General features: G+C 35.1%; 1 protein-coding gene across 1 annotated transcript; it reads right to left on the bottom strand.

Annotated features, from left to right (window-relative positions):
* Positions 1 to 2,635: 2,635 nt before the first annotated feature.
* LOC104544312 (serine/threonine-protein kinase Nek1-like) lies at positions 2,636 to 23,169 on the bottom strand (the record flags this gene model as incomplete). The annotated part of the gene is made up of 16 exons (XM_010189146.1): positions 23,053 to 23,169; positions 22,878 to 22,974; positions 20,673 to 20,770; positions 17,777 to 17,860; positions 17,166 to 17,233; positions 16,963 to 17,049; positions 15,725 to 15,779; positions 14,247 to 14,447; positions 10,030 to 10,090; positions 8,797 to 8,954; positions 6,699 to 6,758; positions 6,392 to 6,451; positions 6,198 to 6,245; positions 6,031 to 6,105; positions 2,850 to 3,028; positions 2,636 to 2,767 (listed from the first exon to the last, which is right to left on the bottom strand). Coding segments are annotated over exons 1-16 (1,580 nt in total), but the record flags the coding sequence as incomplete, so codon positions are not given.
* Positions 23,170 to 23,745: the final 576 nt, after the last annotated feature.

Raw genomic sequence — 23,745 nt, 5'->3', positions numbered from 1 at the left:
TATATATATATATATATAATCATTTTGTAGAGGAAACAGCTTCTGACAGTTTGGTTAGAAGTGGACTCAGAGGAAGCTTTCTATTAAAAAAATCCAAAACACCGAGAAATGATGTAAGATATTGTAACAAGTGGCAGAATGATGAGGCAATCTCCTTTCCAAGGTTCCCTTAGCCTCATTTGAATGAGCAGTACTGAGAGTTCAGCAGCAGGCAGGAAGAAACTGGAATAAGCTGATAGCAATAACCCATAAGGCCGAGACAGTTAAAGAAAGAATCATTTTGTAATACAGGAGCTATTGCTAGTAATTCATAGATGAATTAGCGCATACTAATTTAACATCCTTGCATCTTGTTTCTTCTCTCCTCTCACTCCCCCATCCCCAAGCAACAAGTAAATGAAATATTTCCATATGCTACAATTCACTAAGAAGACGACAGAGATAAAACTACTTTGGTAAAACAAAACAAACGCTGTAGCTGCTCTGAAGAGGCAAGATGATACTAGTAAAGAAACAAAACCTTGATAGTCTTTGTATACACATATTTGACTCACTACAAGATTTTTACTTTTCTCTTTATTACATATGAACTCAATTGGTGGATAGCGAAATCTGTCCAAACCTGCATCATATAGCTAAAGTTTAGATTACAGTGTTGTAGCAGAGGTGCTCCTCAAGCAAAAAAACCCAAACAAAACCAAAAACCAAACAAAACCAAAACAAAGAAACCCTAAACCTATTTGTCTTAACCCAAATTCACAGGAAAAACTAATTTCAACTAAAATTTTATGAAAATAGTTTTCCCTACTCTAAAGCTGAGTGACTCATTTTGCTAAAACATTTCAACTAGATTTCTTCTGGGCTGCATTTCTGTCCAAGGGACAATTTTAAAAGATTGTTGATGTTGAATATACTTAGCTTTACATTAGTTGTGGTAATCAGAACGGCTGCAACTTGAGGATTTCTCAGCTTCTTCAATATATGGTCTAAATTGCTTATCTTTAAGAAAGACGCAATTATTTAAGTTATTTGTTTGAGCGAAATATCCTGAACATTTATCTTTCTATTTCACCACCAACTGAAATAATAAAAGTGCAGGAGAGAAATACTGTTAGGCTAGGTATGAGAATAAAATTGCTTCTAGATAATAAAGTACAAATACTTGCCACACTTTGCTAAGAAACAGCACCTCAATTCAAGGCTAACAGCAATCCAGTTTATAAATGGAAAAAAAAAATCCTCTACCTATTTTGAAACTTCTGCACAGTAGTTTCATTGAGTGCTTCCAAGTTCACGTATTTGAGAAATAATGAATCAATTTCTCTTCATGATCTCCACCTTATTTATAATTTGCAGCCCTCTACCATAGTTCCTTTCAATCTGAACACATTTAAAAAGTCTACCCAAGTATCATTTAATATTGTCAAATACGTGAGGCAAACAGTGTTTCTTTATCTAGGTAAAATCTGGGGATTGTGGCATTTTGTGCAAAGCACCGCGAATAAATAGAAGAGAATGGAAATACGCATCTACATCAGCTGGGAAAATACACCTTATAGTACTGGGTTGTACCAGGAGGAATTTTAATTAGCTCACAACAGCCCAAATTACTATAAAGAAAATAAAATATACCTTATAGCTAGTAAAATTGTAACATCATTGTTAAATGTGTTATGTTATTGCTGCAAATTTTAAAATAGGAAAAAAAACTACAAAGGGAAAATATATTAAAACACAAAACTGAATAAAATTTGTTTAGAAGTACAAATGTTTTCTTCTGTGACTTCCTTTTCCTCAAAATAACTCCATTTACTTCTTCCTCCTTGGGAAACAATTGGATCTGCAGAAGTTTAAATACTGCATGAGAGATTTTGTCCCACTAGGATTGTTAGTTAGTAACCCATATGTACTAAACTTCTAGAAAAAAGGTATTTTCCCATTTACTGCTCACAAGTGCAGACACAGTTCTTTGGGTAATTTTAACAGATCTGAAGGAAAGCAAAGGAGTTTTGAAGAAGCTACTTGAATGAGTGAAACCATAAAAAATATACTAGTTTACAAAACTTTTATATAAAAAAATACTCAGTTTATTGTAATTGCAAAAAGTAAGCATCACCAAATTAGAAGCTGCACACCACTACAACATGTAGCATTTGCAACTTGATGAAGAAAGCTCCTGGAAGTTTTCCACTGAAAAATAAACAGGGGTTAACAACTCTGGAAGCATTCTAGACACTTTCCTATGCTAGAGTGTCCAACACTTAAGGTACCAAAGGCAGCCAGAAGGAGATGATAGGCGAAGGAAGCATCTTGGCAGGTAACAAAGAAAGTACAACTATGAAAAAAGTGAAAGAGAAGGCTCATAATGTTACCTGTAACTGCACTAAGCCAAGAATCCTGACTGAAATCTAGTTTAGTTACAGTTGTTAGTAACACATTTTTTCCACTATTGGGGATGCCAAGGTTCCTGTTGGTTCTAAAAGAACCATGATCTGCGAGGGACTGACACACAAACAGACAGTACAGTACCAACGGATAAAAGTGATTTTGAGACATGTCCAACTACTAAGCGAAACAAGACACAGAACAAGAATCTAACATGTAGGGACAGACGTATGGATTATCCTAGTCCAACCTGTTTGCATTGGCTTGTTTAGACACCTCCTTCAATCTTTTCATTTTTTTCCTAACTGCATCAGCATCAGGTAAATGGTGATGACCTGCAGGGCCCTTAGGAGCTCCTGGACGTATTCCAGGTGGAATTCCTCTGTAGATAAATACGTACAGTAATTTTCATTACTTTCATCTAAAGGAGACAACATGCAACTTCTAACAGAAGGTAGCCATACCTTTCAACAACTTCTCGGCCTTGTTCTTTCACCCTCAATTTGGCTTCCCTTTCTTCAGCTACTCTAATATTTTCCTTTTGCTGTTGCATCTGGTCAAAAATAGCATGATAGTGTTCATATTGTCCTCTGGAAGACACAGGAAAAGGACCAACACCACCTCCACCGCCATAATATGGTGCCTGGAAATCAGAAGGGGTAGGGTGGAAATCTCAAATACTGGTTTCAACAAGCCCTTCCAATCTTCACCTCTTCAGCAGAATAAAGCACTAAAATGTCCTGCAACAATTCTGAATTAGTACTAGTTTTATTTCTGGCATGTCCCTGTTTTAATGAACTACAAGATAGATAAATAAAGAACTTATTCTTCTGTTAGCACTTCAGAATAACACAGCATTTTACCTCCCTCTGATAATAGCCTAGTTATACATGAGACATCTTGTATACTTCCAATATATTTTGGAAGTTATTGGTAATAAATCCATTGAAGTGTAATTGGATACAGATCAAAGTTTTAGCACAAAAGCTGAAAGTGATACAGTTCTAACTGAAGTAGTAATGAGTGACTTGTAGCCATACACCCATTTTTTTTTCCCACAAAGCTTGAAACAGTTAAGCACACTTCTAAGGTTCCTGAATGGCATTAAGTGCAGTTTTATCTAAGAATCTCTGTTGTTACCAATCCATAATTTGGTTTCGTCACCAGGACTGAGATACTTCCCTACTAAAACTTAGATCAGAGGGGCATCTACCACAAGCTCCTGCTTTATGTGCATTATCTCTGTCATCCTCAAAGAATCAAAATTCCTACAGAACCTTCATGTGAAAATAATACTAATTTAAAAAATGTTGCAAGCAGCTGTGTACAGTAGTAGCCAAGGATGGATGAAGAAAATGTGAAACTGGCAAAACAAGGTTAAGGTTGTCAGCGCATGCAAAAAAATGTTCCATTTACTCCTGGGGGAAGCAGTCAAATGGCCCATGGTAGTTAATCTGTGGTATCTGTTTTAACAATAGTGTCAATGTTCCTTCCAGAGTGGCCTTAAGTATTTTAAATAAATTCAAATAGGTGAGTGCAGAGGTGAGAGGTTTAAGACTGCTTACTTAGAAGTTCTTGAACAGATTAATTTGACAATGGAATTCAGCATACATTCTGAGTTTCAGTTGCTCAACACCCATCTACAGCTCCCCATAATCCATGTGATAGAATACTAACTGAATTTATTTGAATCCAGGGATGCTGTTCATCTGAATAAAAATTATTTACTATGCAAGACTATAGTTTCTACAGATAAAAGGCAAAGTCTTGCTTTAGACACTATTCAAAGTTTCACCTATCATTAGTAGAGCTGAGGTTTTCAAAGGATTATCTGAAGAAAGAGTATGATCAGTCTCTAGGCAAATGTGATGAAGCGGGTGCTCATCGACAATCTGCAGAACAGTTACAGCCCCTGGTAGAACTACAAACCCAAATCCTTACCACCACTTTCCCTGCTTTTCTTCAGAATTGCCAGCAACCAACCCCAAAACACAAGAGGAGAAAACCACGTCATGCATGACCTTGCTGTGCCTTCAGAGCTCTATACAGCTTGCATTATTGCAAAGCTTGAACAATGCTATTCAACAGCATCATCAGGGAGTTCCTTGATACACTGTTTTCACATTGGAGAAAGGAAAAGGACAATGAAGTCAAAAAGACTATTATAGTATATGGAAACCTGGAATTATGACAACCTAGCGGCCTGTAGTAAAATTTTACTAAACTATCCAATCTGGAGAACAAATTTCAATGAATTTTAAAGCATGTTTGCTATGACCTTTTACACCAGTGACACTTAGTGAAAATATACACAGCCACTGAACCTGCTTCCCTAGATGACCGAGAATACTGATAACAATGCAGCTGTAGCTGCAACAGAACACTTCACATACTTGCAATGTCTAAGGACCTTACAATAAAGTTCTCAAAGTTAATCAGAAACATTATTTGTTTTCAGGAACACACATAGCTCTTATCCAAAAGCGATGATGCTGATACATCCTGTTATATGGAAGCCTGACAGTTTCATCTTGAGAGAGAGAGAAGAATGGCACAGGAACCAAATGACATTTTAAAATTTTTTTCCCCTTAAATCAGCACCTGGTAGTTTTTAAAGTCCGGTCTGCTTCAGTTTGCTTTTATATTTAAGCTTTACTTAGGTGATGTGTGGCACACATCAAAGATGATGTCTATTTTGAAGTAATATACTTAATAAGCAGCTACTGAAACCTAGTCAAGTGCTTGTGTAGTCCTCATATTCTTGCACAAGGAACAAAACCTCTATTCATTTTGACTCTACTCCTCAATCACAGCTTGTTTACAAAAATCCTACTAAACATGTTTAGGCCAAGTATTTTTGTAAGACTCACTACCACCACAACAAATAGCTGTGTTTTAATCCATTTTCTATTGTCAAATAGATTTACACCACAGCAATACCTAAATTCCTGCACTGACTCTGTCTGATGAAAGTACCCAGACCTTTATATTCAAATAACTTCATGAGACTACATTCCAGAATAGTTATGTTGACACACACAAAAAGGCAGAAACTGTCAGGAATCAGATTAAATTATGTAATTAAATTATGCAAGAAATGAATGGCTAAAGAGTTTACTGCTTTCAGAAAAAGTTTTACTTAGGATTTTTTACCCCCTTCCCAAACAACTTATCAGTATATATAAACATTGTCTATGTTGCTAAATAACAAAGAATGTTTAGAAGCAGGTTTTTAATACTGAGGAAGAGGTCCATTATCATAATATGAGAACCTGGAAAAATACATCAACAAAAGAATTCAAGAACAAACTTGAATGTAAAAGAAGCTGTTCATGCATAGATTCAGCACAGGAAAAGTAGCAAAAGCAGGAGTGGAAAAAAGAAAGTGGTGCATGAAGACCATCACTGGCAGAAAGAGAGGAGATTCTGAAATTTAGTAAGTAACAAATGAAAATTGCACGTGATCTCCAAAAAGCCAGGGAAGAGAATCTGTTATACAGTTCCTCTTAAATTAACCATAGATTAATAATGGGCAGCCCCAAGAGTTGACCTCCACAAGCAGATCTTTCTGAAAAGAGAAGACCATGCCAGATAACCAAAGGTGGGGAGAACAGACTACATCACATTTCTGCATCTGCTGCCAACCTTAACATCACAACTTCCACCTGAACCAAGCACATTCCTCCATCCTTGTTCCCTGGCTCTGTTTATTCGTTCCATCTGAAGGAGAAAACAGTACAGGAAAACATAATTCAAGGAATCGCTAAGTAAAAATTGAACTTCACTACTAACACATTTTAAACATATTTTACCCTTTCTTTTTCCAATCTTCTCATTTCATCTGCCTTCAGCAAACTGATCTGCAATGTGTAAGGATTAAACATGTTTAGTAACTGGGAAATAGAACTACTCCATATTTTTATGCAACATATAACACACCACACCACAAGATATCTCATTACAACTACCATGGGTGGAAAAAGGAAGTCTCAAGAATCTTGTCTACCTGATCTCTCTGGCGTTTTTCTTTTTCAAGTAATTCTAACCTTTTCTTTTTTGAAGGTTCCTGAAAAATAAACATATAATTTGGTATTTATTACTGAGCCATTATCCTGTCAAGTCTCTGTCAAGATAGGTTAGTGCTCCAATTGCTGTTATAGGTTCACGAAGATTTAAACAAACAAAATACATCACTTTTACATAATGTTCAGGGGAAAAGATAAGGAGGAGAGGTTTGAAGGTTTTATTTTGTCGTTCTTGCTCTGCTTTTAGCTTTTGTTTAATTTAAAAATTAACAGATGATTTCATGATACCTCAAACATTTTCCTCCTTTCTTCTCCTGGATTCATTTTCTTAATTGGAGTTGGAAAGGCCTGGATAAAAGGTGAAGCTTCAAATGAGACAGCATGATGCCAGAATGAGAGAAAAATTCTAATAAGAAAAAAACACCAAAATCTTAAACCCACAACATAGTAGGTGCAAAATGGAGTTTTAAAATGATTAATTGTTCAGGAGGTTTTAAATGAAAAGCACTTCTAGGATCTAGGGGTAAATGCTACTGTACTTGTTCATCCTCTAATAAAAGTTGTCTTGAAAGCTGAAAGCAATAATTTTAAAATCTGTTTTGTCTTAATTATTCTTCTCTGGCAACATCACTCTGCATTACAATCTGTTCTATTATAAGTCTTTGAAGGTCCCTAGATATTAAGATTATCTTTTATTTGGAGAACAGATGTATTATGTTACCCTTAGGTTCTTTCACTTGGGTAACTCTAACCAAGGTTCTTGTTACCTATGGAAGAAGAGAACCCAGCTACTACTGAACACCTGGTAAAGAAGCACCTATACATATACAGCTATGCTGCTTGCTCTAGTCTTCTCAAAAAAGTGATGGTTACTTTTAAAGCACTTCTTTTCTGACTATACTAGAACACAGAGAGCTTCATAGCATTTGCTTTTGACAACCTAAAATCCTATCAAATGACTAAATTAAAATCAAGTATTTCAGAAGACAGAAGTCTTTAGAGACTTAAGTCAATATATTTCAACTACAGTGAGTTAATGTAATATCATCAAAGGAGATGATTGTTACAGGCTACTCTGAGAAGGCACCTGACAGCTGCAAGCTCAGACTATCCTGAACTAACAGCAAAAAGAAAATTTGTATTACACTGTAGCCATTGTTTCTACCCTAAATCTTATCCCTTTGCACAATCCAAACAAAGAATATGTCTTAAAATTGCAGTGTTACGGACTCCTTCCATGCAGCAGGAGGGTATTTCCTCGGTCTCTACTCTGCCACTTTAAGTCTCTATGCAAGTTGTATCAGTGCTGGCTGGTGAAACTGATTGTAAAGACAGCAGACTAGCAGATGGTTGCGCAACCAAGCCCTAAAACATAGAAGGCTCAGTCTCCCAAGGACATAAAAGAAATCTGAGTGTTCACTTCTTGATCCCTTTTTCATACCGTGTATCACAAGACAACAGTGCTTGTGTGATCAATGAGTTTTTCCCTAAATCTCTGGTAACTTTTGAGCCTCAAGGATAAGTTGTATCTCAAGGAAAACTTTCTCTCCACCTATCAAATTTGACAGATGGACAGAGAACTCAGTATTATGTTCCCCAAAGTGCCATGGGGAGGACAGAAGAAAACTCCAGAATTCACAAAAACCCCACAACAACAACAACTAAAATACTTCTCATTCAGAAGAAAATTCAAATTAGTTCTCTTGGTGATGTGGGAGCTTCTTGGTTGCTAGTTGTTTGGTGCGTGTGTATAGCTCAAAACTAGCTGTTTCATAAACATCTCCTGCCCAGGAAGTAATAAAAGAAATAAAGAAAGAGGAAAAAAAATATGCAATAAAGACTACAGAGAAGATGACTGGAAGAAAGATCAAAAGTACTATATGAAGGCATACAGAAGATTACTTCTTATTAGCTCATGGAATTAAGTCCTCTTTTAATTATCCAATTTCTCTGGCTGGCAACACTTTAGAAAGTGTCTAAAGCAGTTTTCTGTTTCAAAAATCCGAGATTATTTTTGAACAAGGAAGAAAGATGCAAAGATCCTTCTTCAGCACTGATGATCTTGGTATACCTGACAGACTTTCAATATTTCTAAGAGCTCTAACAACAAGGGAACTGAAAACATGCTAAGCACATCTAATTCAGCAGTAGAATTAAAAACCACTGGTATTGAGGTAGCAGTCTACAAAAAAAGTTATATTCAAACCAACTAAACAAACAAAAAAAATCAGTAATGAAGCAAACCAAGCATTTAAACTGCTACTACTTTCTCTGCAGATGCATGTGTCCATATAAAAGACATTTTGAAAAGGATTGCATAGTATTTTCATAGCATTTAAATAAGGTCTAAGTAAAACAGTTCAATTTAAGTAACATAGCTTCTTACCTGCCTAAATTTAGCCAATGGTTTCTTCTCATTAGGCTTTTTAGGTGCATCACAAGACTTCCTGATTACTAAAGGCACTCCATATTTTGCAGCAGGTTTGGTAATTTTCTGAGCGGGTGCAACTGAAGTCAGCATTTGCTCTTGAGCTGGTCTTCTAGCTAAAATGAAAAAAACAAAACAAAGCAAAACAAAAACCAAACCTGTTTTACAGCTTTCCAGACTGGGCAGTGTACCATATTTCCCTTTCCCAAAGTCTTGGAACAGCAAAGCTGGAGGATAACAGGTGAACTGCTAACATTTCATTCACTTAGGCTGATGTATAAGTGCAATACACCCAGTTGTCCAAAACAGCTTGACTAAATTTCATGCTTAATACTAAACAGCAGAACACAATTCCTGAGCTTCTCACTCTGAACACTTCTCTTTAAGGTGGAGAATTAAAGCTTATTTCAGCTGCCATGCTTTATTATCCTGTTGTCATGGACACAGGGAAAAGTTTCCCTAAACGAATGGAGAGACAAGCCTCCCTCCACTGACAACACTGGACTCTATTCTGTAGTACTAATGTCAGCAGAAGATGAGTTCTGGAATAGCATCAGTGTCTTTCAGGGTTATTGTTTTCCCTGTAGAGTTCCTGAAAATATGTGAATATTGTGGACTTGATTCTGTGCTAGCAGGGCTCTCTTACTACACAATAGCAGGACAGCAGTGAAACACATAACACCATCAAAAGACACCAAAGCAATTAACACAGCTTTTAGTAATTACAAGGAAATAAAATAAAGGGGAAGAAAATCCAGGGGAAAAAAAGGGTAAAATGATGCAGGAGAATGAAGACCATCTTGACAAAGTGAACCACAACCTAATTTTCTATCAGTAACAGAAATTCTACTGCTTTGGGTTGAATTCAGTGCTTAAAACTGGAATCTCTAAACTGGTATTTTTGATTATCTATTTGTCATTAGTAAGGGGAAAAATTATACAGTAAGAACACAAAATATTTCCAGTGTTTGCAGTCTTCGCCATCTCTTAAATTTTGGAAGCATAGCATACTTGCACCATTTGTACCCTTACAGATATCCAGCTCCCCAGGGAAGAGGGGAAAATTGCTTCCTTGTTTTCCTGAAACTTCTAGAATCAAGTATAAGAACACATTAAACCAAATAAAAGAACAAAACTACATACATTATCTTGCCGGAGCTGAAACCAAAAGCACTTTACACACTCACTCACCTGGTGCAGCATGCAGTCCAAACTTCTGGAAGATTTTGTGATTGAATTCTTCTGCAATAAGCTAAACAAAAGTTGAACAGTCAGCCAATAGTATTTATGTCTGAAGCTAGAAAGAATTCTGTTTCAGAGAAGCATGGCACTCCCAAGCACCTAACGAACAGTATTTACTGTAACTTTTCTAGAAGAAAGTTAATGTGAGCATCAACATAGTTTTATGCATAGTTCATTTTAGATTTCTGTACAGTTACCAAATTACACTTCAAACTTTCAGACAGCTTGTGTAAAAAAAATATATTCCTTTAGAAATGCTTGCAGTTTTTAGTTTCTTTTACCTTTTCGAGATGGGATGATGACTACATATGTGGGTATTTAGGAACAACATACACATCATGCTGTCAGGCCTATCAAATTAGCATAATAAAATGTGTAAAACAGCCTTACTGGAGTAAAAAAAAAATGGAGTGCAGACAAAGAACATTCAAACATGAATAGGCCATCTCACATCATACTGAATACTGCATGTAGCTCTGAATCCAGCACCTCAAAAAACATGTAGTAGAAATGAATAAGGTTCAAAGAAGAGCAGTGAGGATAGTGAGAATTGTTGAAAAGTTTCAGCACAAAGAATAAATAAGCTTGCTCTTCAGCCTATAAAAAAAGATGACTGAGATGTAACGTGACAGGTCTAGAATATCACATGTGATTTTGCAGACAAAGCAGAGAAACATAAGGGCAGCAAATGATAATATCAATATAAGTGAGGTACAACGGGATACAAGGAAGAAGATGTAGAATAAACAAAGTTGATACTTTCTGCAACAAGTAGCAAACCTGTGAAATTTCTTACTGATCATAAAAACTTACACAGGTTCACAGAGAAATCGGATAAATAAGCTTGTGGATGAGAAATCTATTGAAGATGACTAAACACCAATGAAGATGGTTCCTAAGCTGATGCAATTGAGGCAACAAAAGATGAAGGCTGGGAAAGTACTATAGGGTAAAGACACATAGGCTTTTTATATGCCTCACCAGGCACTCCTTATAGCCACTGTTCACTGCCCACATGATATGGAGTGAGACTGACTTTTCGCTGAGCCAGCACCACGTTCTCATTTTCTAACATCCTGCTCTCAAACCTCTTGCTGAATCTGAGTACCGCAACTGCTGCTACCAATGCAGAGTATTCAGAGGATAGGAACTGCAAAGGTAATTTTTACAACAGCAGAGCTACTGGCAGACAGATAAAATAGCCATACTACAGACCACCTTTCTAGAGACAAGCATGCCAGGAAATGTGCTACTTAATGTTCTGACAACTGACAGAAAGGTTAACTGAATAGTCACTAAACCATATGGCTTTAAGGAATAGTCTTTATAGAATCTTGAACTAAACTGATTATGAAGATTTGCTTAGAGGCTACCAGTCAGTTACAACAGATGTCAATGGGTTAAAACTGGAAAAAAAAAGCCAACCAAAAAAACCCAAAAAGCAAAGCACAGAACCCAGGACTGCACATGATGGCAGATAAAACTTTTTAACATGTATAGTCTGTCATCAAAAGATTCTGTAAGCAAGAAGTCACACACAAGAATGATCTTCTACTAATGGTATTTCATTGACTTTGAAGCTTTTATTTAGGTGGTAAGCTGTAACAACCGAAGCATGATGTTTCCATGGTAACAGAGCTATTGACAGAAAAGAAACGTGACTTGTCCTTTTTTAAAATTTATGCTAATTTTGAACCACTCTTTACTGTAACTTAGTAACTATGAAAATTAAGAACGAATTTATATAAAACTGGAAGACTGATATCCTGTCATTTAAGAGCAGGATTTCAGCAATAGTTGCAATGCGTTGAAGATGTCTAATCTTAAGAGATCTTCCATAGTTGACTAAGGAAAACAGAGGACAACAGCATCAGCCATGGATGAAACCAGAAGACAACAGGCATTACAGCTGTGTCACAAAATGACCACCTCCAGCTAAAATCAGTGTCATCATCTTGTAGTATTCTATTACTAATTATACTTTGCCTGACTAACTCCAAATAAAAATTTAATATCCATTCTAGCTACTGGAAATAAAAGCAGATCAAACTATTACTGTCGCAAAAGCTGGAAGAAAGTTATCTGTAAAGACTTTGGAATCTCTCATTGGGACTTTAATCTGAACTATTATTCGTTGAAAGTCTATTTCATATACAATTGAGATTCCAATTATATACAGCCTTCTCGTGACATTTCTTTAGTTGAGAACTAGAATCCACTGGAATTCTAAAATACTTACTGAGGTCTCCTTTTGCATTCATTTCCTCCAGGTCCTTTCTCCGTCTATATTTATTTATCTCATATCAGTACTATTCACTTATTTTGATCTCTTCTGATTAGATTTATATTAAAAGGACATGAATAGCTATTAAATACTATCAAAAGATTCTAAACAGAATAGTGTGCAACTTCTCTGAGGTTATATACACGTCATACATTTAAACATCGGGAAATTTAAAGACTACTTTACTTAGCAATATTTCACAGAACATGCTTTCAGGCCATTCCAAAATCCAAACAAAAATGAATGAAAGAAATTATGATAAAACAGCAGTGCTGAAGTAATTTACAGCATCATTTTATGGAAAAACACATATCTAAAATCAGTATCTCACTCACAGTTTCTCACTATATATTGGGTTGGCCAAAAAGTAATTGCATTTTTTTCTGGGTAAAGGCAAATTTTACATGAGAAAATAAACTTTATTAAACAATATATTGTCCATTTTGTTCAATTACCTTTTGCCATCTTCCAGGCAACCTCATGATTCTGCACTCAAAAACATTCTTATTTTATTTGGCAAAAACCAGTTCCAAGTAGGATTTGATATTCTCAGCAGCAGTGAAGGTTTTTCAACTCAAGGTATTTTATCAAGAACAAAACTAAAGGTAGTCTGATGGTGCCAGGTCTGGTGAATATAATGGATGTGGTAACACATCCCATCCAAGCTCAGTTTTTTTGACGAGTGACCAAACTTGTATGTGGTCTAGCGTTATCGTGGAGAAACATACCACCTTTGAGGTTCACCAATTCTTGACGCTTATGTTTGATGGCATCATTTAATTTATCCAGTTCACAACAGTACACAGCCTAATTAATGGTTTGGTTCCTGGGAAGCAATGCAAAATACACAAAACCATTTGAAATCCCACCAGACTAACAGACAACTCCTTTGGTGAGTACCTGCTCATGAAGTGCTTTGAGCTGGTTCACCACGCTTGCTCCATGATCTTTTTCATATGTCATTGTAGACAGCAAGTTTGTCATTGCCTCTTATCATATGTTTCAAAAGTGGATTGTTTTCCTTATGTTTCAAGAGAGAATTGCAGATGTCCAGTGAGAGGAATTTCTTGGAGCTCATGAGGTACCCAAATATCAAGCTTCCTAACGTATCCAAGTTGTTTTAAATGGTTTTCAACACTCAATTTTGACCTCTTAAGACTATCAGCAATCTCTCATGTTGTTAAATGCCAACTGGACTTTATCAATGCCTTTATTTTGTTGTTATCAACTTTGACTATCCTTCCTTAGAGGTGCATCTTTAACATCAAAATCTCCAGACCAAAATTCAGCAAACCAATTCCGATACTGCCATAGTTTTAAGGCATCTTCACCATACAGATGACATAACTTTTTTTGAGCTTGCAAAGCGTTTTTTCCTGTTCGGAAGTAATACAGCAAAATATGATGTTCCTTTCAATTTTTCATTTTGAAAATTGATGCCAAATAAGTAATTGCTAACGAAATCTCGCACTTCCTTTCTCTAAAACAAGCTTGACCTGTCAGCTGTCAAGTTACATAATGAATTTGCAGCTTAAAATGAAGTTAGTCACATTTCAAGACATGTATGGCCATCTATTAAAAAAACAAAACAAACCCACCATTACTTTTTGGCCAGCCCAATCAAAGAAACACACACAAAACAACGCACTCAAGAAAATGCCAATTTGAATTTGTTTGTGGAAGCTACCAAATACTTAAGTAATTTGAGATTTTTCTTTACAATTCATAGTAAAACTCTTTTCCTCAGCTGAAAGTGTCTCTACAAAAATTCTAGGGAATACCATTATTCTAGTTTCTCATGTTGTATATTAACATTAGCAAAAAGAAAAATAAAAGTCTTATGATGTTTTCAGCAAAATTAGAATTAAAACTAACTCCATACCTGTGGTGTGAGAAATTTTTCAACCCGTTTGGCTATAAAGTTTTTCTCCAATATGGAGTTTACAGACGGTCTATTCCTAGGATTCTTTTTAAATAACTGTGACAGCAGATTACGTAGGTCATAGGAGTAATGCATAGAAACAGGAGGAAAACGTCCAGAGATTATCTTCAGTACCAGGTTCTTCATGTTACCAGCTTCAAACTATACCACACAAGAAAGAAAGCAGTTACTACTTATTACTTACTGTCTGTCCACATGTAAGGCTACATATAAAGATGAAAACAAAAAAATGTCATACTTTCCTTTGCTTTAGCATACCAAAATAATTTTCAAGGCCATTAACAGTCTACATCAATAGTTTAAAATAATATGCTGCCAAATATTCTCATTATAAATACATCATAATACAGATATTTCATACTATATAGATATAACTTTTGCTAACAAATAATTGTTTCCCTGTAGATCTAGGCTGACAACGATAAATAATTAAGGAAAAAATAATTATATAATTATCTGCTCGATCTCCTCTCCCAAACACTTTCAACCACCACATGCCTTCCGTCCTTTATGGTGAAGCCGCATTTCAAGTGAAATAATGTAAAGCATTCACACTCATTCAGTGTAAAATCCAAAGGAATGCTTAGACTTCAGCTTCAGCTCAGGAAGCAGAGCACATCATTTCAATTCCTTTGTACAATAAAAAGAAAACAGCACATATCACCCAGCTCACAAAAAAATACCTGTGGTGATCAACTCTCAGAAAGGCAACATTGTCAGCACAGCTGCCACAGAAAAGACCAAACAATAAGAAATTCATAATCTTGAACGGAAATTAAATCCTTATCCCTTGAATTTTTTCTTCTGATTTTCATGCTTTCATAGTTTTTCTTTTAATAAAAATAGCCATTAAAAAACCCAATCAAACAGTAAAAAACTACAATCAAGACAGAAAAAAATAAGTTTTTTCTTCCCTCCCTAACTGGAAAATGGATGACAAAGATGCATTCTTCAAAACACCACACACATTAAAAAAAAAGAAGAAACTCTTTAACCTTGGGAGTTATTGTCTAAGAACTATTTCTGTTGTAAACAGCAATGCATTAATCCACCTGCACAAATGCTGATAATCTAAATTCAGACTTTCAATGAAAATGTGAAGTTTTTGGAAAGAAAGAAACACTATTCACAGTGTCATTTGTTACAGCACCTAACGATTTTTTCAGCTAACACAGTTCATCAAAAATCTACATTGAAAGAAAAATATACAGTGCTAAGATTTCTGGAAAGATTGGTGTGAACCAAAACACAGATGGAAGATGCTGGTCAGGATAGGAAGAGGAGATTAAAATGCTGAAGGTAATTTTTAAAAGTCAACATGAAAGCCTTTCATCAACTGAAATACATTTGCATAATATCAGCTAAAATCCCTGTCTGAAATCACTATTCTTTTAAAGAAACAAGAAGTTCTTGCTCACCGCATGTCTAAGTGTGCACATTTCATAGAGAACACAACCAAGGGCCCAGATATCACTAAATCAAACAGAACATACCTAAGAATTAGTTCTAGGTTTAACATTGCCAAATAACTTACATCTATGAAGTCTATAAAAAAGAAAATAAAAACTTGTATTTTGAGTGCGTACAAGCTCCCTTGTACCTTTCACCCCTTCCAACCCACAAAAACCCAGACAAAAAAAAAAGAATTCAACAGCCAAAAATAAAGCCAACCTGAAAATCAGAGGACATTACTTTGGCTCCAAATTTTATTTAGACCTTTTCATCTGAACCACATCAATCTGAGAAATTAGACAAAACACAGACAAATACTTTATTTCTTTAAATGTATACATTTGCCTGAGGTCTTTGAACTAAACAAACAAAAAAAACCAAAATAAAAACAACGACCCAGTTCAGCAAGTACAATTCTTAAAGTCGATTTATTCTGTTTAATATTGACTTACTTTACCCTCACTCATTATAGGATTACAGAATTTGTTAGAATACAACTGAATAATAAATCTCATGTAAGAGAAATTAAGGGACAAGAAACTGTAAACATTTTTATCTTCTAAGAAACAAATTGAAATTAGTGTAAGGCACTCACAGCAATGGATGCAGCAGCTTAGTGAAGCATAAGACTAACTTGATAATGACCACATTAATTACATTTAGGGATGCTGTTACCAGAAACAGTCTACTGCCAGGACAGCAGACATAAAAGCACAGTATCTGTATGACTTCGTTATCCGAAGCAAGCTGATCAACCTGTCTACGTATGTGCTTCGAAAAGCAGTGAATGGTTTGGGTTGGAAGGGACCTTAAAGACCATCTAGTTCCAACCCCTCTGCCAGGGGCAGGGACACTTTCCACTAGACCAAGTGCCTCAGAATCCAATTACTGTGTTTGTGATTTCACCCTTAACACGGTTTCACATTCATACTGCATAAACTAAGGCAGCACAACTAGTGTATAGAGAAGCAAAAGTAGAGCCATAATTAAGAACACAACTAGATCTAGAACTCAGAGCATTAAGCTAAGTCATCTCTGCATCACATTGCACAGATCTACCAAGGTCCCACTTGTACAGTGAGACTCAGTATCTTCTTGGGTAAGAGCTGAACTAGCGGTTGTTCATCATCATATGAATAGAACAGTTTTAGATTACTAAAGAAATCTCTTCAACCAAAAGTATTAATAAAATGCTTATTAGTACCTTTTATTGTTGTAAGGTTTGTTCTGACATATTTCAGGCGACAAATAGTATGGTGTTCCAATGCAAGTGCGAGCCAACTCAGCAGTACTAAGGGAAAAATAAGAGTGACTGTTAACTAGTTAACTGGCATGAAGTGCACAGTGTTTTTCTAGATGAAAGCGATTTAGATTAAGTCACAAAAAACAACATCAAAAAGGAGTTACCTGTTAAGAACTCTGGCGATCCCAAAATCTCCCAGCTGTATTGTTCCATCTTTTGTTAAAAATATATTCTTGATACAGAAATTTTTAAAAGTCTGTTAATTAAACATTCATACAATTGCGGAGCTTTTGTTCTCAACATATTTTGGGAAGAATAATGTTTTCTACCATTCAATCACCCTGAAGTCACTAGCAGTAGTGTCATTGACTACTATGAAGCACCACACTCACTCTATCCCCTACTTCATCAAAATTAAAGAAAACACTTTCATTCAAAAATATAACATTTTCTGTCGACACATATAAATATATGAGTAAATATATGAGTAATATTAAAGTAGCATCATCAAATAGCCGCATCTGCTTGTACAATAACTACTAGTAATAATAAGTATAGTAATACTATAGCAGTAATTTCTGTAGTATAATAATTGCTACCAATAATAAAATGTATAGTAATAATAGTAACTACTATACTAATAGTAATACTATTTCTAGTATTATAAGTATTGACATAAAAAGACTGTTTTCCATAATTTTCCAACTTACAATAGCAAGATATGAATGTAGTAACTTTGTAAGCAAATTCAGTTTAAAAATTATTACCTACATACCTGTGACTTTATGTCCCGATGCAAGATCTTTCTATCATGTATGTGTTTTAGTGCTAAACAGATTTGTACAAACCAATCCAGAATCTATGTATAAAATAAAATGCAACATCGGTATCATTATTTATCTAAAATCTTCTCCAGTTACGTAACTGAAAATATTATCAAATCAGTTTTATGATTAGAACTCAAGATTTTACCTTTTTCTCACCAACCTGTCTTCCTTTATACCATGGAATAATTAAAAACATAACACTACTGCCACTATAATGCAAACTTTTTAATGAAAGATGCCTATTACTCGAATTAGATACTAAGACTGAGACTACTAGTTTCATTATATATTATAAAGCTAACAAAAGTATGTGTCCTGGTTTGAGCTAAATAGAACTAATTCTCTATTCAGTGATTTTACTGTTTCAGTTAAGTCTCTTCTAAGTGACTATGCTTTCTGAAACTAACCCCATGCTTTTCCAGACAGTGTTCATTTCTACAAGAGATAAGTGCTTGATGTTTGTAGTTACTATTAGGTATAGTATATAAGTACAGCTCCTGGTTATACTTGTGTCTATGGAGACCAAGGCCACTGCCACATCATGGGTGCTGTATTGGGGTGCCCTGAGTGAGATGTCACACCTGCAGGAAGGAGCAGACAGGATAGATGACCTAAAACTGACCAACAAGGTATTCCATCCCACATACATCACACTCAATATAAAGCTGGGGGATCATGAGGGTCAAGCTCTCTTTTCCCCTCCTCCTCTTCATTTCTTCAAGCATGGCTGATGACTGAGCGGAACTCTGTTAGTTCATTTGTCTTCAATCCTGATCCATGTGCTGCTGAATCCACTTCCTCAATCCAGGATTTTATATTGGGTTTGCATATATTTGATTATTTTCCTATTTGCATTATTACCCTTTTGTATTATTGTTACTGTTTCATTAAACCTCTTTTAGTCTTCTTTTCCAACACACAAGTCTCTCTCCCTTGTTCTCTTTCTCTTCCTCTTTTGGGGAGGTGAGAGGGGTTAATAGAGAGCGTCTGTCCATCTTTCAGTGGCCAGCCCAGCCCTAAATCTTGATAGTATGCAATATTAATTTGATTGGCTAAAGTGTTTAAGACATGGAACTTGCATCTTAAAGATTGCACTTTTGCTGTAACAAACTTTCGTGGTTTATACGGTTGTTCTATCACCCGATGACTCCTCCTCACCCATGGAGGGGAATTGCGAAAAGGAAAGAACACCCGTGGGTTGAAATAAAAGCAGACATAATATAATAATAATAATAAAAACCTTATATTACTAACAGTATTAATATGAAGTACACAGAGTAATACTCAGCGAATATAGTGGAGGAGTAGGCCTCAGGGGTAGGATGGCAGACAAGTCCTTCGTGAGATGATAGCCATGGAAGAAGGAAGACCCTCCCCAGCAAACTTCCCAGTTCATAGTGAACATGACATTTGTGGTATGGAGTAGTACTAATTGGTCAGTCTGGGCTCAGCCTTCAGCTCAGTTTCCACTTTCCCCAGCCTCCGCACCTGTTTATCTCAAGACTACTAAAGACCTTGGTCATTACATACCAGTGCCAGCCAAAAACCTGTAAAAGTGTTTTAGCACTTTATTCCCATGAAATAGTGTTGTAGTCCTTACAGAACTGCAGTTTTCCTGAACAGAAAACTGACTCTAAAATTATGTTCCGGTAAACCAGGACGCCAATATTAGTCTTTGCAGTCAGTTAATCAATTAAGAGCCCCAAAAAGCCATACTGATGTTTACAGAAACACTTATTTTGTCACCCTACAATTTTACGTATTTTACCTTAAAAAGAAAAATAGTACAAGCAGATTTCAGTGAGAAAAGCAACAAACAACATAACTAGAAGATTACAAACAAGCTAACACAACCCATTTTTTTGGTAACTTTGTAAAAAGCATAATATAAAAAGGGAATAATGGCAAGAATTTTTCCACATGAATAGCAGTTTCACATTTCCAACTTACAAGCACATACATGTCAAAATTACGGTACAATGCAAGGTGTAATTTTCACTTTTCCATTGTAAGTTCCTTTTGTAAAAGTGAGCCCAATACTAGAAAAATGAAAAATTTTACAAATTATATCCAAAAAGTTTCATGATTAAGCTATTCTAAATACCACCAGTAGACCTAATACACTACTAAGTCTTTCCAACCACAGGTAAATTGAGATCCTACTAGATGCAGACACAAAAGCATAGGAGACAAGGACATATATATCAGTTCTAACAAAAAAAGTTATTCCTACATAATTTATTTTAACTTAACTTAAAAAAACCTGTATATAAAATCCTCTCTTTTATTCCAGATTCCCTCCCAGTACAAATAACTTTATAACTAGTACAATGGAAAATGAAAATCTGCTGGTATACTTCCAATTTGATAGTAATTTTTTTCCTAATGAAAACAAACTTTTGAATGATGTAAACATCATATTGCTATATTTTGTATTACTATACTTACAAATTATATCATTTTATCTTTCTGCTAAATGAAAATTAGTAATACAAACAAAAATTCCTGTGCTGTTATGTCTTTAAAAAAAATAATTTCAAAGATTTAAAAATATTCATGTTGTCCCTCAGAATTTTTAATTTCTCAGATTTGGTTTACTTTGCAAGATATCCAACTTTCTTTAAAGCATCTTACATATATACACAAAACCCCACTTAACATACCCAGGATTTCCAGCTGATTTTTTTTTTTAAAGATACTTCTGTGATGGATAGCAATGAGAATCATAATTAGAAAACCTCCTTTTAGATTAGGCAACCATATCTACCAAACTGAACCAAAACAATGTAAAACTAATGAAAGAGTATAATGCAACAAAACACTAGAGCATCAGTTTGCTGTTACCTGATCTTCAGAGAATAAGTTTCCTTTCTGGGCATTTATTTTTTTAAATAGGTCTCCTCCTTCGCAGTAATCCATCACTATGTAGAGAAAGCCATTTTCTGTAAAATAAAACACAAACTATTTAAAAAGGAAAAAGAAAAGACCCATCTTTAACATAACTTTTCGATTACATTCATTGCAGTCACAGAAAAAGCAACAAAAAAAATTAACCTTTTCACATGCATCTTCAGATATCATTAATTAGTCCTTTCTTCAAACTTCAAGTGAAAACACTTTTGAGTTTCACAACCTAAGTTCTCCATTTCTGGTAACACCAGATTGTTTTGATATGGAAAGAAAAAAAAAAGACATTTGCTGAACCAATGTCCCTAAATGAGGTTCAAAATCACCATGAAATTAAAGGTGTCACTTTATGTATGCAATATAAAACCATTCTTCAACTTGCTTTCAATCATCTTATAGACCCCCTACCCTAAAAATAGAGATCTCAAGTTCTTATTCAGGGAGTTGCCTCTATTTGCCTAATTCTTTCTTGAAGTGTCACATGGAAAAGTTATTACTCGCACTAAGTGTAAGAAAGCGACAGCTATATCTCTCATATCAGGCATACAGTCCACTAGAGAGATTGAAGAACAGTAATAAAACTTCCAGCAGACAATTGCAGATAGAAACAATTATTTTCTCATTTTTGAATGAAATTTGGGGGACTTTCAAAACTCCTTTGCAAGTTTCCACTAGGATGTATGAACGTATGTAATACATTTCATACGAAGTTACAGTTTTGTTCCCCAATGCAATCTTTTCCAGTCCCCAATGAAAAAAAAAAAAAGACTGGACTGAAGCAATGTTCAAGTTACCAAAACCACATGAACCACACAACTTACACATTAGCCATGATTTTGAGAAGAGCTAAATAAATGCATACAATCACAGAATCACACAGAATCACAGAACGTTAGGGATTGGAAGGGACCTCAAAAGATCATCTAGTCCAATCCCCCAATCACATGTTGCTCAAAAGAAAAATTCTTCTTTTATGAAAGTTAATCATAGTCCTTACAAACTCTAAACAGAGTCAAAATTAATCAAATAATCTAAGTCGCCTGCAGAATGCTTCTGAAATCTGTCTTTCAAAAGATCAAACCCAGCATTTTTCTTTTGTGCTTGCAGCTGTTGGTTAAGCTGTATAATTGGTATTATTTTAAAAGATGACCCTAGGAATCTGAATTTCTTGCAGACCTGTTGCTGAAGTAATTATCTTTTATAAACAAAAATCAGTATGTTCAAAGTTAACGCATTTTAGCAATAAAGACACAACATGAAGTCTCATGAACTACAGATTACAGGATATACCTTACAAGAAGAAAAAAGAAAAAAAGCAGTTTTATAGAACAGGCCTCTATTACAGAGAAGGCACAAGTGTGGAGTTATAAAACAGAAGACTTTGGCTGCATAATGTAACTATGACACAAAATGATAATCTAATGAACAGAAAAAATAAAAGCTTTCAGTCAAAAGGCACGTGAAAGTCAGCAGAAAGGAGGGAAAGGAGAAAAAAAAACAGTGTTCTGACACAGAGTCTCAAATAATATTTAGGCTTTTTAATGATATTTTAACCTATATGATAGAGTCTTGGAATCTGTTCTGCTCATCTCCCAAGACATTCACTGTGAAAACAAGATGGCATTATATTTATTCCTCCTTCATAGCTTGATGAAACAGACAGTTCGATCTACTTTTCCAGCTCTGAAAGTGATACTATCATAATTACTTAAGACTGCATTTTAAGACAACACATTGAGATAAAATTGCTCTTGCTATGTTATCAATACTCATACTTATTCATATTTAACATACATAAGTATTCAAGTTGTTAGGGTATACACAAGCATATAAGAGACTTACACTCTGGAGAAACAAGAAAACATAATCCTTTCATTACACCATTAATCAAAATTGATGCATGGAAGGAAGAGACATGAATATTTCTGTTTAATTGTTGCACTTTTAAAAAATACTATTATTTTTAAATGTGCAGGGGAATTGTGAAAAAAATACAACCAAGAAGAACTGAAGCAAGTAATAAAAGTATGAAGAAGACCGATTAAAGATAGCAAACACACTGACTTTTAAACTACATGCAATAAGTAATTCACCGACAGTTACTATTATTACGTCAGATTCTACTGTATTGATTAATCTTACCCTCAAATGACTCCCTGTACAGGACAATATTTGGATGTTTCATGTTAGCCAATACAGCAACTTCTCTCCTTGCTTCTTCTCTCTCTTTATTTGACATCTTTAGAAGGAAAATAATTATTTTTGAGAAGAAGAATACAAAAAAAAAATGGATCACTAATTAACAATAATCACTCACCTTAGATATGTTTATTTCTTTAATAACATACTGTTGGCCATTTTCTTTAGCTTTGACAAGAATTGCTTTCCCAAAAGATCCTTCTCCAATCTTTTGCACTTTAATATATTTATCCATAGTTATCTTCTTAAGGCACCTTTACTCGAGTACTAGGCAAAAAAACCCCACAGAACAGAATTAATTAGCTAACTTAGTCATCTAGCCTGCCAGGTCATGTTACGTTTTTAATTTTATTTTTTTTTTTAACTCAAAGTGTCAATCCATTTGTCTCCTCAGTTGCATCCCATGCTACGTAGCTTTTCTGTAAATCATCTACTCCTCGTCTCAACTCTATTTTGGTACAGTTGGCTCACTTGGTGTAGAGAAAGGGGGCCATACTGCTAAAACCAGTTTAATCTTTCATCTTGATAGACAGTATTAAAAAAAAAAAAAAGGATGTAAGCAAGCAGTCAGTGCAATAACTTCGGATTTGGCTAGCACTCAAACATCATACAGAGCTATAGCACCTGGTTAAAGATCTCCAAGTCAACTTTATTTGAAAGAACACCACCAGTGAGGGGGGGGAAATCCTACATGTTGTTTCTTAAAAAAAGTACTAAATCCAGTATTTTGGAAGTTAGCCACTATAATGAAGTAAAAAATGGACTGAATTCAAGAGATCCCCATCAAGTTTAGAGTCACTAATCAATATAG

Source organism: Mesitornis unicolor, unplaced genomic scaffold (genome assembly GCF_000695765.1).
Source record: "Mesitornis unicolor isolate BGI_N332 unplaced genomic scaffold, ASM69576v1 Scaffold12287, whole genome shotgun sequence".
NCBI classification, from domain to species: Eukaryota; Metazoa; Chordata; class Aves; order Mesitornithiformes; family Mesitornithidae; genus Mesitornis; species Mesitornis unicolor.
Note: the sequence above shows the minus strand (reverse complement) of the source record. Positions and strands in the feature narration are given on the sequence as shown.